The sequence below is a fragment of the Lynx rufus genome, unplaced genomic scaffold (genome assembly GCF_022079265.1).
Source record: "Lynx rufus isolate CCGP_SWC_20201006 ecotype Redwood Valley unplaced genomic scaffold, mLynRuf1.p SCAF_54, whole genome shotgun sequence".
Classification (NCBI taxonomy): domain Eukaryota; kingdom Metazoa; phylum Chordata; class Mammalia; order Carnivora; family Felidae; genus Lynx; species Lynx rufus.
Window position 1 is genome coordinate 867452 of NW_025814872.1, and position 15354 is coordinate 882805.

The 15354-nt window shown below is 62.4% G+C and overlaps 2 protein-coding genes across 4 annotated transcripts; both read right to left on the reverse strand.

Moving 5' to 3' along the window:
• TMEM86B (transmembrane protein 86B) lies at nucleotides 1–2160 on the reverse strand. The gene is made up of 3 exons (XM_047101013.1): nucleotides 1912–2160; nucleotides 1423–1669; nucleotides 1–875 (listed from the first exon to the last, which is right to left on the reverse strand). Exons 1-3 carry the CDS (start codon nucleotides 1960–1962, stop codon nucleotides 493–495), a joined length of 681 nt encoding a protein of 226 aa, XP_046956969.1. The 5' UTR covers nucleotides 1963–2160; the 3' UTR covers nucleotides 1–492.
• PPP6R1 (protein phosphatase 6 regulatory subunit 1) lies at nucleotides 1608–15319 on the reverse strand. Of its 3 annotated transcripts, none has more exons than XM_047101009.1 (23): nucleotides 15087–15319; nucleotides 14629–14815; nucleotides 14384–14521; nucleotides 14226–14291; nucleotides 12803–12915; nucleotides 12604–12717; nucleotides 12064–12226; nucleotides 11827–11979; nucleotides 11571–11705; nucleotides 11169–11233; nucleotides 10962–11077; nucleotides 10790–10875; nucleotides 10544–10633; nucleotides 10361–10458; nucleotides 8323–8380; nucleotides 8053–8228; nucleotides 5302–5426; nucleotides 5058–5205; nucleotides 4890–4960; nucleotides 4706–4787; nucleotides 4221–4331; nucleotides 4061–4139; nucleotides 1608–1666 (listed from the first exon to the last, which is right to left on the reverse strand). In XM_047101009.1, the coding sequence occupies exons 1-22, from the start codon at nucleotides 15311–15313 to the stop codon at nucleotides 4064–4066; spliced, it is 2598 nt and encodes an 865-aa protein (XP_046956965.1). In that variant the 5' UTR covers nucleotides 15314–15319; the 3' UTR covers nucleotides 1608–1666; nucleotides 4061–4063. The 3 variants fall into 3 exon arrangements, with proteins under 3 accessions (XP_046956965.1, XP_046956964.1, XP_046956963.1); XM_047101008.1 differs by lacking the exon at nucleotides 1608–1666 and adding an exon at nucleotides 3115–3957 and having other exon boundaries at nucleotides 4068–4139; XM_047101007.1 differs by lacking the exon at nucleotides 1608–1666 and adding an exon at nucleotides 3115–3957.
• Nucleotides 15320–15354: the final 35 nt, after the last annotated feature.

Sequence of the window (15354 nt, forward strand, 5' to 3'; positions counted from 1 at the left end):
TTCAGTGCACAACACTGTGAATGTATTTAATGTCACTGAATCGTACATTCAAAAACGGTTAAGATGGTATGTTTGTTAACGAAAGAAGAAGAGAAAGGACCGTTTGTTGTCATTGTGGGCAGCCCTCCCCCGGTGCCCCTCCCCAAATACTAGAGATGGCGCCATCCCAGCGGGCACTTCACTCCTGGACACAAACTAGGGCCAGAGGGAAGGGGGCAGGTGGACGTGGGAGGCAGGTGGCAGGCAGGCGGGTCCCCCCGACGCGGGTGTGGTTGAGGGGTCTGGCATCCAGAATCAGGCCAGAGGGAAGGCGGCAGGAACTTGGTGGTACGGGGGATTCTCAAGTGTCTCTGGGTGGACCGGCCCCTGCAGACAGGAGTCCAGGAGCCTGGCTGCTGTCCCCCAGGGGTTTCTCTGGCCAGGCCAGTCAGTCTGGAGGCCCAGGGCCTCGCGGGAGGGGAGGGGGCCGATACCTGCTCGTGCGAGCCGTGGTCAGCGGGACTTGAGCCTGGGGCTCTGGAAGGCGGACAGGGCAATGAGGAGCTGGGCGGCATAGTAGGTGGTCATGACCACCAGGCGGGCGTGGGGCAGGGACTGCAGGAAGGCGTCCCAGGCCAGCACCGAATCCGAGAGTGTGAAGAGCAGGGCCCCCCAGCGGGCGCTCCCGCCCCTGGCCAGGCCACGCCACAGCATGGACGCCAGGACCAGGGAGTAGGTCACCAACATGGGGACCGTGCCAGGGGGGAGGTGCAGCAGCACGAGGCCGTTGTACAGGAAGAAGGCCGGGACGATGGGCAGCAGGAGGCCCGGCCGCAGGGGAGTGAGGCCGAGGGCCCAGAGGTAGAGCAGGTGAGCCACGGTGAAGGCCGTCACGCCTGGAGGAGACAGGGGGGGTGGTACCTGGTGGGCCCGCTTCCCCACGCGGCCACCTTGAAGTGCAGAGCCTGAGGGAAGGCCCACCCCAGGTGCCAGCATCCACCCTGGCCCCAGCACCCGTCTGCTGGGGTTACGGTACCCGCCTCCCCGGTGCAGGTCTCCCTTCTCCCCGAGCACCAGAGCGACCTTAAAACACGCTGCATTCCATCCTCACTCCGCTTAGAACTGTCCGCTGACTCCCCACCTTGCTCTGCTCCCCACTCGGCCCCGCCTGCCCACCCACCCGTTTTGACTCACCAGCAGCTTCCCACCCCAGGGCCTTTACACTTGCTGGTCCCTCTGGCCCACCGTTCCTCAGATGGCTCCTGCACCCTCTTCAAGACATTACCTTCTTGGTGAGGCCGTCCTGGACCAGCTAAGGCTGCAACACGTGCGGCCCCTCTTTGTTTCCCTCCACACAACGCACACCTCCTCAGGGAACGCTGCCCGGCCCCCTCGGGGGAACGAGAGCTCCGCGAGGGCAGGGGCCTGTGCCCGCGGGCTCACCATAGAGGAAGGCCTCAGGCCAGATGAGGCAGGCGTCCCCCACGGCAGAGCACAGGAGGGCCCCCTGCAGGAGCGCCCTGTAGCCCCGGTCCGAGCGCGCCGCCCGCAGGAACACCACCAGGCACAGGACGGGCAGGCACTTGACAAGGGCGCTGATCCAGGACGGCTGGTCTTCGGGGATCCAGAGGAGGAAGTAGATGGCACAGGTGAGAAGGAACGGGCTCAGCCCCCTGCACAGGTGCAGCTGCTTTGGGGGACAAGGGAGTCACTGAGCCCAACCCGGGCCGGGGCTCGGATGTGGGGGCTTTCCACTCTGCCCCTCCCTCCCCGCCCCGAACCCAGCCACACTGTTGTGGGGGCTGCTCAGGGACCGGGACGTCCCACCTCACAGATCCCAGCCTCCCCGAGAGGGCCAGGACCCCCCAGTTCCTCCACGCTGCTCAGGTCCCCTGGTGCCCAGGCCAGACCCCCTCCCACACCATCTCTCACTTGGACTGAGAAGCAAGGCTTTTGGGACAGACCCTCTTCCCAGGCGTCCATGTCGGCCTATGACCCCCCCAGACTGGTGCGTATGTGGGCACAGGTGGCTTTGGGGGTGGAGGGGACAGCGTGTGGTTACACATTAACCCGAGGAGCGTCCTGTGGACTCTGGGACTGGTAACAGGGCTCAGGGAGATGCTTCCCCCACCCTGGGGATGGCCCCACCTGGCACCGCCGATAAGGTGCTGGTCAGGACCCAGGGTCCCTCCTCCCCCACAGCACCCTGTCCTCACCCGCTAGACCTGCCTTCTGCGCACCCCCCACCTGCCTCCTCCCCACCCCCGGCCCGAGTGTGGTCGTTAAGTGCCCTTCACATCCTCCCCATGCCCAACCAGTCAGGAAGCACAGGGCAGGACTCCCTGCGCCTCAGCAGGGGAGCGGAGCCCCATCACCCTGTCTCGGGAGGCAGGACCACCTTGGATGGAAACTCCCTCTGCACCTGCCCACCCAGTGTCCCCCAAAAGACTGCCTGGGGGTCCCCCCTGTACTCTGGCCTCCCTGCCACACGCGGTCCTCAGCTCCCGCTCAGGACCCCGAAGCCCTCCCCGTGCCCTGGACGGCCCCCACGCCAGCCTCCTTGCACCCTCCTGAAGGAGCGAACGCCAGTGTCGGGTTGGGCAAGGTCATCACTGCTGAGCTGGTCTGCAGCTTTGGAAGTCATCGGAACAAAGGCTCCTGTGCACATCAGCAAGTGCACCTGGCCTGTCCCTCACTTCTACTTCAGAAGGCATGAACTACTAGGTGCCCTCCTATCTTGGTTGGCTGGCCACCTCGGACGCCCTCTGCTCCACTGCAGGAGCTGAGGCTCAGGGGCTTCTGCAAGGTCACCCAGCCGCGTCGCTCCCCTGCCCACCGCTGCCAAGGCCAGGGATAGACCTGCCACCTGTGTGTGGAGCCAGGAGCCGGGACACACAGCGACCCCAGGACAGGGGACCTTGTGGGGACCACGTCCCAGACAGGGCTGGGCAGGGCTCTGCCCCTCTGCCCCAGGCATTCCTCCTGCGCTGAGCCCGAGTGACCCCACCCTCTGCAGAGCAAGGAGGTCCAGGAGCCTAACTGCGCTCTGAGGGCCACACCTGGGGTCGCGAGGCCACAGTGCAAGGACAGCACAGGCTGCCCCTCCCCGAGTCCCAGAACTCAAGGTCTCAGTGGGAATCTTAAACTGTATTTATTTATTTATATTTGCAATATGAAATAGAAGCTGGGCACGAACACACGCACACTCACGCCAGCCTGGGGAGGGGGAGCTGGGACAAGGTCACTTGGCAGCTGGGCTGGACCCCAGACCCTCGGGCATGGGAAGGGGACCCCAGCCAGACCCCTGCCGACCCCCCGCCCCGGGGTCCATGGGAGGTGCGGAAGTCTCAGTGAGTGCATCAGGGCCCCACAGGAATGTCCCCGAAGAGACCCCCTCGGATGGGGACTGCCAGCTCCTACAGAGGCAGCAGGGCCGGGCAGGGGTCCTCTAGCCCCCAGCCCGGGTCAAAGTGCAGGGTCCAGGGCAAGGGTCTGGGCAAAGGCACGGCCCCCACTCGGGCCCTCCCCCGAGGCGGACCTGAGCCGAGTGTGGGTGTGGGCATCTGCACCGGAGGCTGGGGGCGTGGTGGTGGTGGGGCAATGTCCTCAGGATGGGATGAAGGTCCAACCCGCTGTCCCGCCCGCCTGGCCTCCTCCTGGCTCTCCACCCACCCACTCTCTCTCTATAATATATAATATAGGTCTCTCTCTCTCTCCTTTCTCTCTACTCGACTCTGTATCTTTATTCTAGGAGACAAAACTCCATAATTTCTTTTCTCAGTGCAAATGGGGGTGGGTAGGGGCCTGTCTCCCTGGCACCAGGCTCCTGGGAGTCCAGAGGAGAGAACGTGGGGGCAGATGGTGGGGAGGGGGTGATGGGGCAACAGGGCCATCGTGGGACCCGCCCTGCCCCCACTTGGGCCGGGTCCACGTGGAGTATGGAGAATTCAGCCGCCACCACCAGGACCAGGCAGTTACCTGGGAACCAAGAGGGAGACCCAGGTGAGCAGCCCGCTGCCCCCACCCCCGCAGCCCCCCGCCTGCCCACCCCCGGCCCAGCTGCTCCCCAGCCAGCCCTCACCACTCACTGGGAGCCCAGGGATGCCGGCCCTCCCGGGGCAGAGCCGCTGGACATCGGAGGTGGTGTAAGGGCCTGGGCACTGTCAGAGGAGACAGATGTAGGAAGGTCAGTGCCTCCCCCACGTGACCCCGGCTGCCCTGGGAGGCCGCACCACACTCACCTCTGGCTTTGGGGGAGCCCTGAGGGCTCTGGGCTCTTCTCCCCCTCTGTGGTCTGGGGGTGCTGGCAGGCCGCGGGGGCTGGGACGGAGGTAGCAGGGTCTCTGGTTGCACTGTGTGTAGAGGGCGGATCATCAGTGGGGCTCCCATCACCAATACCCTGTGGGCCCTCCCACCCCTAAGAGGTGCACAGCCCAGGGTGGACCCTCCCATCAGAGACCCCTGGGAGCCACCAGGCAGGAGGAGATCCAGATAGCTCTGCACACCGCCTGCCTGCTTCTGGGAGCCTTCCCAGCCCTGGGGCCCTGGGCTCCAGGGTCCTCTGCGGCATCCACACGTGGGCGCAGGCACAGCAGCGGACCCTCAGTCGCCACAAGGCCCCGAGGCAGCAGTGCAGACCTGGGGGGTCCTCTGAGGGCCATTTGGAGCAACTCCAGGGCAGGACCAACCTAGGGGCCAGGCTCCACCTGTCTCCCGAGCCGCTCACCTGTTCAAGGAGCTGGGAGTGGAGCGTGTCCCTCTGAGGGTGGCCTGGAGGTCCCCGAAGCTGACCAAGGCCTGGCAGGGGGCTGTGCGGAGAGAGGCCAGGAGACCTGAGCTCAGCGAGGTCGGGCATGGGCAAGGCCAGGGGACAACGGGGTGGGCGGTGGGGCTGGGCAGGCGACGCTCACCCGAGGGCTCCGCTACTGTGCTGCCGTCTGTGGCTTCCTGAGGTGCTGAGGGGGACGCGGGGTCCTGAGACCTGGGGGGAGGGCAAGGTTGGGGAGCAGCTCAAGGGCCAGCTGGAGTCAGCGCTCCAGCCCAGGGGCCCAGGGACTGGGTACCCGCTGCGGCCTTACCTGAGCTGCAGGGCGGAGAGGTCCCGGGGAGCGCCGAGGGGCCCCTGTGGGGCAAGGAGACCAGAGCTCGGCTCCTTCTCCCCAGAGTCTCGGGAGCCGGTCGGGGTGTCTGTAGGCACTGGGTCAAAGGTGGCTGGCCAGCTGGGGCCTGGGCAGGGGGAGGGAGGAGGGAGGGGTGAGCATGGCAGGCGGACACCCCACGTGCGCCCCGGCATGCCCCACCCTGTGTGTCGTGTTCACCCACCTGGAGGCTGGGGGCCAGGGCCGGGGTGACAGGGGGGCCCGGTCCTCCCACCGGCCGCTCGGCTGTCACCATCATCCTCGTCCTCCTCGTCGTCCTCATCCTCACTGTCTGTGCTGCCTCCACTCCTGCCCAGAAACCACTGGTCAGCGGCTATGCTGAGACACAGCCAGGTGTCCTGACTACCCGGGGACGACAGAAGGGATGGACGAGTGGGGGCGGCAGGGAAGCCACAGCACAGGCAGGTCAGGGCCTTCCAGGGCCCATGGGGTGAGAAGATGCCAAAGCCCATCCTTAACGTGAACAGCCTCCCCGCCCCCACCCCTGACCGGACACTCTCCCTCCAACCACACACTCGGAGCGGCTGCTCCAAAACTGTGCTCTAAGTATCGACTGACACACGACCCCAGCCCGGGGGACAGCCCGACTGGCCTATGTGTCGCCAACTGGGGAATGGTTAAGAAATGACATGGCTCCTAAGATGCCGAATGCACCATGGTGTGAATGGTTACCGACTGGAAAGGGACCCATCTGCACGCAGCTGAGAGTAAACGCAGACGTTCAGCAAAGAGAGAGCAGAAGGGAGCTTCCAGAGTCGGGGGCGGGGGGGGGGGGGGCAGCAGCGCATCTCCTAAACCCACAAGGACCATCACACAAGGTGGAGGAAGCCCAGATGCTCCCCAAGGCCAGGAGCAAGACCGGGGCTGCTCTCCACTTCTGCTCAGGACCATACTGGAGGCCAAGGAGGCAAAACAACGAATTAAGAGGCATCCGGATCAGAAAAGGAGTAAAGCTCTAACTGCAGATGACGTGACTGTGTTCAGACGACCCCAAGGAATCCGCTAAGACTGTTAGAGCGAGTGCCGCAGAACACAACGTCGACGTACAAAAATCCACTCTATTTCTGTACACTTGCGACAATCTCAAAATTCCACTTAGGTAACATATGTAGGGATAAATTTAACACAGGAAGCATGAAACTTATACCCTACAAAAGACCCAAATAGAAAAAAGACGTTCCGTGTTCACGGACTGGAGGATGGGATGGGGCTCGCAGGGCACAACCTGAGCTGACCTACAGGTTCCAGACGGGCCCTCTCAACCCTGGCTGGCTTCAGTTGTTGAAATTAACAAGCTGATGCTAAAATTCACACCGAATCCCAAGGGACCCTGAATAGGCCACACAGTCTTGAAATACAACCACAAACTTGCAGTCCTCACGCTTCTTGATTTCAAAACTTAATACAACACGACAGTAATCAAAACAGGGATGGGGCGCCTGGGTGACTCAGTCAGTTGAGGGTCTGACTCTTGATTTCAGCTCAGGTCATGATCTTACCGTCATGGGACTGAGCCAAACATCAGGCTCTGAGATGAGCATAAAGTCTGCTTAAGATTCTCTGTCCCCCTCTATCCCTCTCCTCTGCTCATATGTTCTCTCTTTCTCTCACTAAAATAACAAAAGAAATTAGGGGGTGGTGCCTGGGTGGCTCAGTCAGTTAAGCGTCCAACTTCAGCTCAGGTCATGATCTCACGGTTCGTAGGTTCAAGCCCTGCATCCGGCTCTGTGCTTACACCTCAGAAGCCTGGAGCCTACTTGGGATTCTGTGTCTCCCTCTCTCTCTGCCCCTCCCCCGTTCATGCTCTGTCTCTCTCTGTCCCAAAAATAAATAAACGTTGAAAAGCAAAAATTTAAAAAAAAAAATTTTTTTAATGAAAACAAAAAAAAATTAAAGACAAGGAGGTCTTGGCATAAGGACCAATGGGCCAAAGAGGCCAGTAATAAACCCACACATACAGTCAAATGATGTGTGACAAGGGCACCGGGTCCATTCAGTGGGGACAAGGCAGTCTCTTCGACAAGAGGTGCTGGGAAGACATTCACACAGAGAGAAGAGGAAGCTGGACCCCCACTTCACACCATACACACACAGCTCGCCACGGGATCAAAAACCTAACTGTGAGACTCTTGGAAGAGAACATGGGGTGAGTCATGACTGGGGTGTTCAAGGACACACACAAGTACACACCAGCCCGGCCGGTAACACAACAGCACACCCAGCAGATGAGAAGTGAAACACAACCACAGCCATGGTGGGGAGAGGGGATGTGTGTGTGTGTGAAGACCTCTCAAGTAGGAGGAGGAGGCAAAATCTATAGGGCAGGAAGTCAGGACAGCGCCACCTTCAGGGGGCACAGTGGCACAGGGATGGCTCCACTCCCTCATCCGGGTGCTGGGGCTGGCAAAGGGGTGTCTGTGGGGCGGTGCACGAAAAAGTTAAAACTACACGGTGTAATCCTCAAGCCAGAAACCACAGGGACAAAGGCCCTGAGCACCTGTTCACAAGGCACGAATCTGGGGTGTGCAGAGAGCTGGTCACAGCCTGTACGGGAGACACCATCACCGCCTCTCCTGTACTGGAGCGAAGGCATACCAATGCCACGTCGGTGGCTCTGTGGGGACACCCGAACGAGAGCAAACATGGGGAGAACAGAGCGGAGAGACAGATTCGCTTGCACCAAGCCATTCTTCAAGGACCCACCTCTCTCTGGCCACACACGAGCCACTGCCCTATTCCCTCTGTAGCCGACCTCAGCTTAGCTGGGTTTCTGGCATTCAAAACCGAAGTGCCCCACCTAATACACACCACGTTCTCACGCTTCTCATCCACATTAGCGGGCGAAAACCACATCTCGGGGGCCCGACCGCCCCGCGTGCCGGGCTCCCGGCTGCAGGAGGTGGAGAGGACTCACCGCACACCCGGGGGCTGGCCCAGACGGGCTCCCCTGGCCAGCTGGCGGCCCTGCCAGGCACCATCCTCCTCATCAGATTCCCCGGAGCCCTGGCCCTCCTCCTCGTCCTCGTCCTCCTCGTCATCAAACTGCTGGATTCGGTCCTTGTAGCAGATCTCCAGCAGGCTGGCATTGGGCTGCGGGGTGCAGGGTGGGAGGCTGGAGTGGGCGGCACTGTCTGCAGGACCCCCCACCCCCACCCCCGCACGGCCAGGGACGGGGGGTACTCACGTTCTCGTCGTCGGCGTTGAGGGAGAAGGTGATGTTGGCGGTCTTGTCGAATGGTGCGCTAGGAGGCAAGTACCACAGCAGTGAGGCAGTGGCCGCGTCAGGGCATCTCGAGGTGGAGCACAGAACGCCTCCATCTCCTGTCTCAGCCCTCACACAGGGATGCCCGTTAAGGCGTAAAGATTACCGTCGAGGTGAGCTCCTTACGCAGGCACATGCTTCCCTGGGGAGACAGTCTAGTGCCCACGGTGACTGGACCCAACACGGCACGGTCAGAAATGGAGACGCAACCGTGTGCCGACTCTGACGGACGGCACCTACTCTGTTCCCTATTCTGTCCCCGTGCTGCCCTGGGCCTCTGGTAGCTGAAGCAGCCGCACGCAATTTAAGCAGAGACCAAAGAAACAAAACCGAATGAGACCGTGGCTACGGGCCACAAGTGGGGGCTGTCGTCATCCCTCCTGTCTCTGAGGAGTGAGAGCCGGAGGTTCCCAGTGCCAGGCCACAACACACACGGCCCGCATATCCAGCCCCAGCCGGAGCGGGGCGAGTCTGGGGCTGGGACTCGCCTCACCCCACCCGCCTCTCACGCCTCTCACCCCGCTCACGGGGCCGACACCCAGCTCCCTCTGCTCAACTCCCTTTCTGAAAGCCCCACGAAACACTTCCAGCTCCAGGGAAGTGAGCGCACGCGCTTTCGATGCCAACGCAAAGTGCTGCCGGGAGCGTCACTTAGTGTCCTCCCGCCAGTCTCTGCCTCGTGTCCTTCACCCACTTCTCTGGCGGCGTCGGACATCTGTCCGTCCCCTGCGTTACGGATACTTCCCACGTTACCACGTGCCCCCCTCCCCCCAGGGAACACTGCCACGAAGATCTGTGGACAAATGGAGGTCAGTGATCGGAGCGCTGTCCCAGCTCCTGACACGGAGCAGACACGCCCACGCGGTGTCCTCGCGACCTCTCCACCCAGACACGCAGAGCTGGTCCCGGTTGGGCAGTCAGAGCCCTGCTGGGCAACGTCTTCAGCTCCAACATCCTAAAAATATTCATCTACCTTCCACTCTAGAACGCTTCATGGCTTTCAAGGTTTTTTAAAGGAGTCTGTAGCCCCACTGGAAATGATGTGACGGTGGAGGCAACAGTTTCCATCAAGAAAACAGCTGGTAGTCCCCACACCGTCCCCCACCAGGGCGGGGTCTTCTCTCTAGGGTCCAGGGCTCGGAGACACAGCCAGAACCGCCAGGCCATCCATGCACCGGGCACTGAGCTGGGCAGGGTAGCAGCAGACACAGAGCTCACGTCCACCTAGGCGAGGCAGCCCAGTCGCCAGCCAGTGCCCATCACGCAGCAGTGATCCTGCTCCCACGCCGGCCAACACGCACCTCAGTCTCCCCAGCTCTAACGGGGCTCCTGAGCCCTAAGCAGAAGAGGATGGTGGGCACATGACAGGACACCACCCAAGAAGCACCCAACACACTGCTAGCGACGAAGCAAACGCAGACAGGGACCTCAGCTCAGCTGCCCCCAACCCAGGGACATCCGTGGCCCCCCAGCCCCCACAAGTGACACTCAGCCACTGGTCCTCTGCTACCTTCCAGCTGCTGCCACCAGATTGCTCATGCAATTTACGTGATGTTAGAAAATCCTAATTTTCTTCTCTCGACTATAAAAGCAACAGATACCTGCGCTGGAAAGCTCGGAAAATAAAGAAGAAAGTTGGTGACGGCAACACCAAGTTAAAATATTATTAGACCACGGTTACAAAGAAGCACACCTAGTCACTGAAAGAATTTCTCCCGTCAGCCTGGGGCCTGTCAGCCTGGGGCCTGTGCAGGCGAGGGGATGTGGGGGCCACTCCGGCTTCGAGGACCCATCCCAGGAGCTCCACACGGCCCAGCTCAGGCCCGGCTCGGCACAAGGCCTGTCCCCACCCACACCAGGGAAGATGGGAAAGATGGCAGGAGGAGCCACAGGGCAGGTGAGTGCTCACTTTCCGACCCACGGCCCCGTGCCCCCACCCTGTCAGGGAGGGCGCACTTACTTCACACTCTCTTCCTGCTCCCCAAACTCCTCGTCGTTGAAGCCAAAGTGGTCGATGAAGGCAGAGGTCATGCGCTGCATCTGGAAGTCCATGAAGGCCTGCGGAGGAGGGGCGGGGCGGTGGTCAGGGGCTGGGTGGGGCCCGGAGGAGCAGGGCAGCCCCTGTCCCCGCCCCGCAGCCCACCTGCTGCAGCACCGCCTCCTCCGGGAAGCTGAACTCCTTGAGCCGGTCGTCCTCATCGTCGCTGGAGGAGTGCAGGTGGTGGGTGCTCACCTGGGACGGGTAAGCAGGCAGGAGTGAGGACCAAGGTGGGCAGGGTGTGGGCGGACAGGGGTGAGGACCAGGGCGGGGAGGTATGGGCGAGTAGGGGCGAGGGCCGGAGGGGTGTGCGCAGGGGAGAACCCCGATGGAGGGGAGAATCAGCCTCACCAGGTCCACTGTGTTCTTCCTGTTAGTTTCTGCCAGGGGTCCGGACACGAAGGCCTCCCACTGCTCCTGCTGCTCACTGGGCAGGTCTGCTCCGAGGGAAGGGGACAGGTCGTGAGGGGCCCCACGGCGTCCTCCCCTGCCCTCCAGAGCTGGGGTGTGCCCAGGCCCTCACCCTTCAGCAGCTGCCCCAGCTGCTCAGCGTTGGGCCCCTTCTCCGCGTTCTGCACCAGGGCGTTGGCCAGTCTTGTCAAGTGGCCCATGTAGCCCTTGCGAGGGCCCCCTGCTGACCTGGACAAGATCAGAGGCCGAAGCTGGACGCTGGCCACACCTGCCCCTGCCCCGCCCTCCCCTGGGGGCAGGGGGCCCGGGGGATGCTCACTGCACGAGGTCGTTCTCCTCCCAGGAGGTCAGGATGCGCTCTACCAGGCGGCACTGCTGCAGCAGCTGGGACAGCAGGGTGGGTGTGGGGGCGGGGCCAGACTCCGCCCCTCCTCCCCTCCTCCCCTGCGTCCCTCCAGCCCCACCCCCATGGAGGTGCTGCTGGACAGCTCCTCCCTGAGGCCCTGGGCTAGATCCAGGGAGGCCATCCCTCTGTCTCCCAGGACACCCGCTGCCCTGAGGGCACCACATCCTGCACCTACCTGCACATCACCCCCCATTTCTCGAAGACAGACCTAAGACAAGGCCGAGCCCCACCCCCAGCACGCACAGGCACCCAGCAGGCAGACCTGGGGCAGAGCCCACCTGAGGGGAGAGGAGGGGACCTGGGAGCCCAGCTCACATGTTTCACGACGGGGTTTGGAGCAGGTGTCTCGAGGCCACTGTCGGAAGGAGGCCCAGCGCTCAGCATGGCACTCACACACGACTCCACTTGAGCATGCAGGAAGTTGTTGAACACGTAGTGGAAGAAGAGGTCCTGGGTGGGGGAAGCACAGGCTGGCGCCGAGGCCCCCCACCTGCCCTCTGCCCCCAGCCCTGCCCAGGGGCCCCCGCCCAGTCCTGACCCCCTCGGCCCCCCACCCCCCTACCCTCCGCACCAGCATGGTGTTGGGCACATCCAGTGCCAGGAGCTCCTGGGTCAGGGCTGCATCGTTGGCGCTCAGGGCGCTGGCCAGCAGCTTGACCACGTGCAGCCGGGTGTTGCCCAGTGGTGGGGCCAGGCTGCCCCACGTAGTACGCAGCGGCTCCAGCTGCAGGCAGAGGGGTGGCTCAGCGCTGCCCAGGATGTGGGGCCACCCTCCCTGCCACCCTCCCTCCCCGGCATCCCAGCCCACCTCGGGGGGCTCAAGCAGGAGCTGGTGGAAACGGCCAAGGCGTGGGCGCAGGGCGTGCAGGGCGCCTACACTGGACGTGGTGCTGTCCAGGGTCGCCTGGGCCAGGAGCTCCAGCTGCCCGTCCACACTGCTAAAGAAGTTGTTCACGGTCACAGACTCAGACCTGCGGTAGGGGACAGGACAGAGGGCCTGTGTGCATGGATATGCTCACGTGTGGCACCTCTGGGAGTGAAAAACTGCTTCCCTGGGAAGGGTAGGGCAAGGACCAGGGGTGGGTGCTCAGGGACTGTGCAGGACAGGCCCCACTGTCTCAGGCAACCACCTGCCTGAAGGGCCCTGGATTCAGACAGCTACCTCCAAGCCACAGGCGGTTTATTTGGCCTCAGATATGAGCAGAGGACTCTCTTCCCGGGACCCTAAGTGACCACCAAGAAGGGGCCAGCCCTTGTAGAGGCCATGTCCCCATGAGTTTCGCCTCTAGATGCAAAGGCAGGGCTCTGAGGGATGGCTCAGCCACCTGGGGGGGCTGGCCCCCCTCACCTTGGCCTTCTGGGCTCCAGCAGGGTCAGCAGCACCTGGATCCCGCTCACGATGACAGACTGGCTCTGCTCTCCCTCCAGCATGTTGCTTAGGAGCTGCTCGATCGTCTCCTGCCTGGGGCGGGGGACAGGGCGGGGTCAGGGTGCAGGGCTCTGGACAGTTTCCCTCCTTGGGCCTGGGAACTGCCCCGCAAACCCACTTCTCCAGGGTGGCCAACAGCTGATCAGGCTCTGGGCTGTCCTGGACCTGGATCATCTGCTCCCGGCTCAGGCGGATGATGTCGCACAGGGACTGGGACGCATTGGAATGTTGCTGGGGAGGCAAACAGAGAGCTGAGGACACCAGCCCAGCTGCTGGGCCCTCGTGAGCTGACCAGCTGGCCTGTAGGAACACAGACATGGGGAAACACAGACATGGGGAAACAAATGCCGAGGGAAGAAAACGAAGACACCAAATGCTGGGAGAGGACAGACGACGAAGAAATAGGAAACCCAGGAAAGCTTCCTGGAGAAGGTGACACCCCATCTGCTATAGCCAAAGGAGGGAATGACCAGATAGATGTCCAGAGTTTGGTGAGTGGATAAGTACCAGTGATGTGTCTGCATGCCAGAACATTCCTCAGCCTCAGGAAGGGACGGAGCACTGACATGCCACAACACAGGTGAGCAAAGAGGCCAGTCATGAAAACCATGTATTTCGTGATTCCATTCGTACAGTGAGTCCAGGAAAAGGAAACCCAGAGACAGAAAGCAGACTGGTGGCTGCTGGGGGCTGGAGGACCGCAAGGCAATGGAGTGACAGCTAATGGGCACAGCATTTCCTTTCTGGGGTAATGAAAAAGTATTCTAAAACAACGTGGCGATAATCACACAATTTTGTGAACACACTAGAAACCACTGAATTGTGTTCTAAATAGGTGATCCACATGGCACATAATCTATATCTCAACAAAGCTGTTACAAAGAAAAGCCAAGAGAGAAACATGAACACAACTCTTGAGTGTAACCTACTGAGCGGCTGCCAGGGCCCACCTGTGCAGACCCCAGACCCACCCGGGCCACAGGCCGCTCACTCTTCAGAGCCCCTGTGCCACAAGGCCTGCACAGCCCTCACCCTACAGGGACGGATACTGGCTAGATGCTCAGGGCTAACTCCCCACACCTGTGGGCCTCGGCTCTGTAAGCCAGCAGCTCCGGAAGATACGGCGAGGCCCCGTGAGCTGCAGTGAGGATGCGGAACCTCTGTATGGATTCTCTGAAGCACAAGTAGGGTCTATCTGCCAGGTCACAGTCAGCAGGGGAGGGGGCAGGGAAGGGACCCCGGGGCGGGGGGTGGGGGGAGGCTGGCAGTGAGGGGGCCTAGAGCCCGAGGCCCCTCGCCAGGCTGCGACCCATCAGATGCTGGGCAAGGTCCTGGTTCACCAGACCCCGTCCGTGGGGGTCCGGCCCCTCTTACTCTCAGCAAGAGACTCAAGGGCATGCACACACCAGGTTCTAAAGCTTCCCTTCTTCACCAGTTCACCTCTTAGGAAGGGAGGAGGGGGCAAAGCCGGTGTGAAGAGCAGATCTGAGGGAAGAAGCCAGGCCACAGGTAGGAACAGCAGGTGAGTAGGGGACACTCACATTGTCATCCTTTGACGGGTGGATCTGATCAATGAGCCGTTGCACGATCTTCTCCTCATTGAGCCACTGGGGGTGAGAAGGAGGGGCGCTGGGCTCACCGGCCCGCCCACCCCCGGCGGGCCCCACCCCCTCCCGGCAGGCCCCGCCCCCACACTCACGTTGACCACGTCCTGCCTCAGCTGTGGCCGCTCCACGCAGGTGAGGAGACGCAGCAGGAGGTCCATGATGGCCGAGGTGCCGATATGCTGCAGCAGCAGGTCCACGAAGTCGTCCTTCTTCCGCAGGAAGGACACGAGCTGGGGGCCAGAGGGGCAGCGCTCGTCAGGCTCGTCACTCGGCCCGACCCAGCAGGGCCCGCGCACCTGCCCGCCTGCCCGCCGCCCTGGCCCTGGTGCGGCGGTACCTGGTCTGTCTTGCGGTTGATAAGGATGCCCATGACCTTGCTGAAGAAGCTGGCGAGCAGTGGGTTGAGGCTGCCGCTGCTCTGCAGGAAGCCGTAGAGCCGGTTCAGGAGGGACTCGTCGGCACCCAGCGCGTCGTTGATCTGGGGCACGTCTGAGGTCAGGATCTCGCAGGCCACGCTCGGGTACCTGGGGGGTTCACGTCCAAAAGGGTGGCAAATGTCAGGGAAGCTGGCGGGGCCATCCTTGCCTTCCCATGCCCTCCTGTCAGAACCCACTCGTGGCTCCCCACTGCCCCCAAGGCTACAGTCAACCTGAGCTTGGACCCGACCCCCACCGCCCTTCTCCCAGGCCCACCCCCAGGTGACCTCTGACATCCGCCTTCACCCCTGCTTCCCGGCCCCCCGCCTGCACGGGGCCCAAGTAGGGCAGTGGCCGGGACGGACGGGGTGGGGCTCACTTGTAGCGTAGCCGCTCCTCCCCGCTGGCGGGCGGCTCCTGGGTGACCCAGGCCACCATGGCCTGCAGGTGCGGCGGCTGCAGCAAGAAGTCCAGCAGCTTGCGGTTGACGACCTTGCACTCCTGCAGCACGTCCTCTTCATCCAGTAGCTCGGGCAGGCTTAGGTCCTCCCGCTCCAGCAGCGCGTCGAGGTGTGAGCTCGTGTGCAGGTCAAACTTCCAAAACATGGCGCCCTGGGGGCGGGGCCTGTCACACACCCGCCTCTGCC

What these genes read in the sequence shown, in the direction of transcription:
- TMEM86B (XM_047101013.1), bottom strand. Translation starts at nt 1,962, where the DNA reads ATGGACGCCTGGGAAGAGGGTCTGTCCCAAAAGCCTTGCTTCTCAGTC. An exon ending in AGCCTTGCTTCTCAGTCCAA is followed by an intron (nt 1,670 to 1,911) that starts GTGAGAGATGGT and finishes TGTCCCCCAAAG; the next exon opens with CAGCTGCACCTGTGCAGGGG. An exon ending in GCCTGAGGCCTTCCTCTATG is followed by an intron (nt 876 to 1,422) that starts GTGAGCCCGCGG and finishes TGTCTCCTCCAG; the next exon opens with GCGTGACGGCCTTCACCGTG.
- PPP6R1 (XM_047101009.1), bottom strand. Translation starts at nt 15,313, where the DNA reads ATGTTTTGGAAGTTTGACCTGCACACGAGCTCACACCTCGACGCGCTG. An exon ending in GAGGAGAACGACCTCGTGCA is followed by an intron (nt 11,078 to 11,168) that starts GTGAGCATCCCC and finishes GATCTTGTCCAG; the next exon opens with GTCAGCAGGGGGCCCTCGCA. An exon ending in GAGCAGGAAGAGAGTGTGAA is followed by an intron (nt 8,381 to 10,360) that starts GTAAGTGCGCCC and finishes CTTGCCTCCTAG; the next exon opens with CGCACCATTCGACAAGACCG.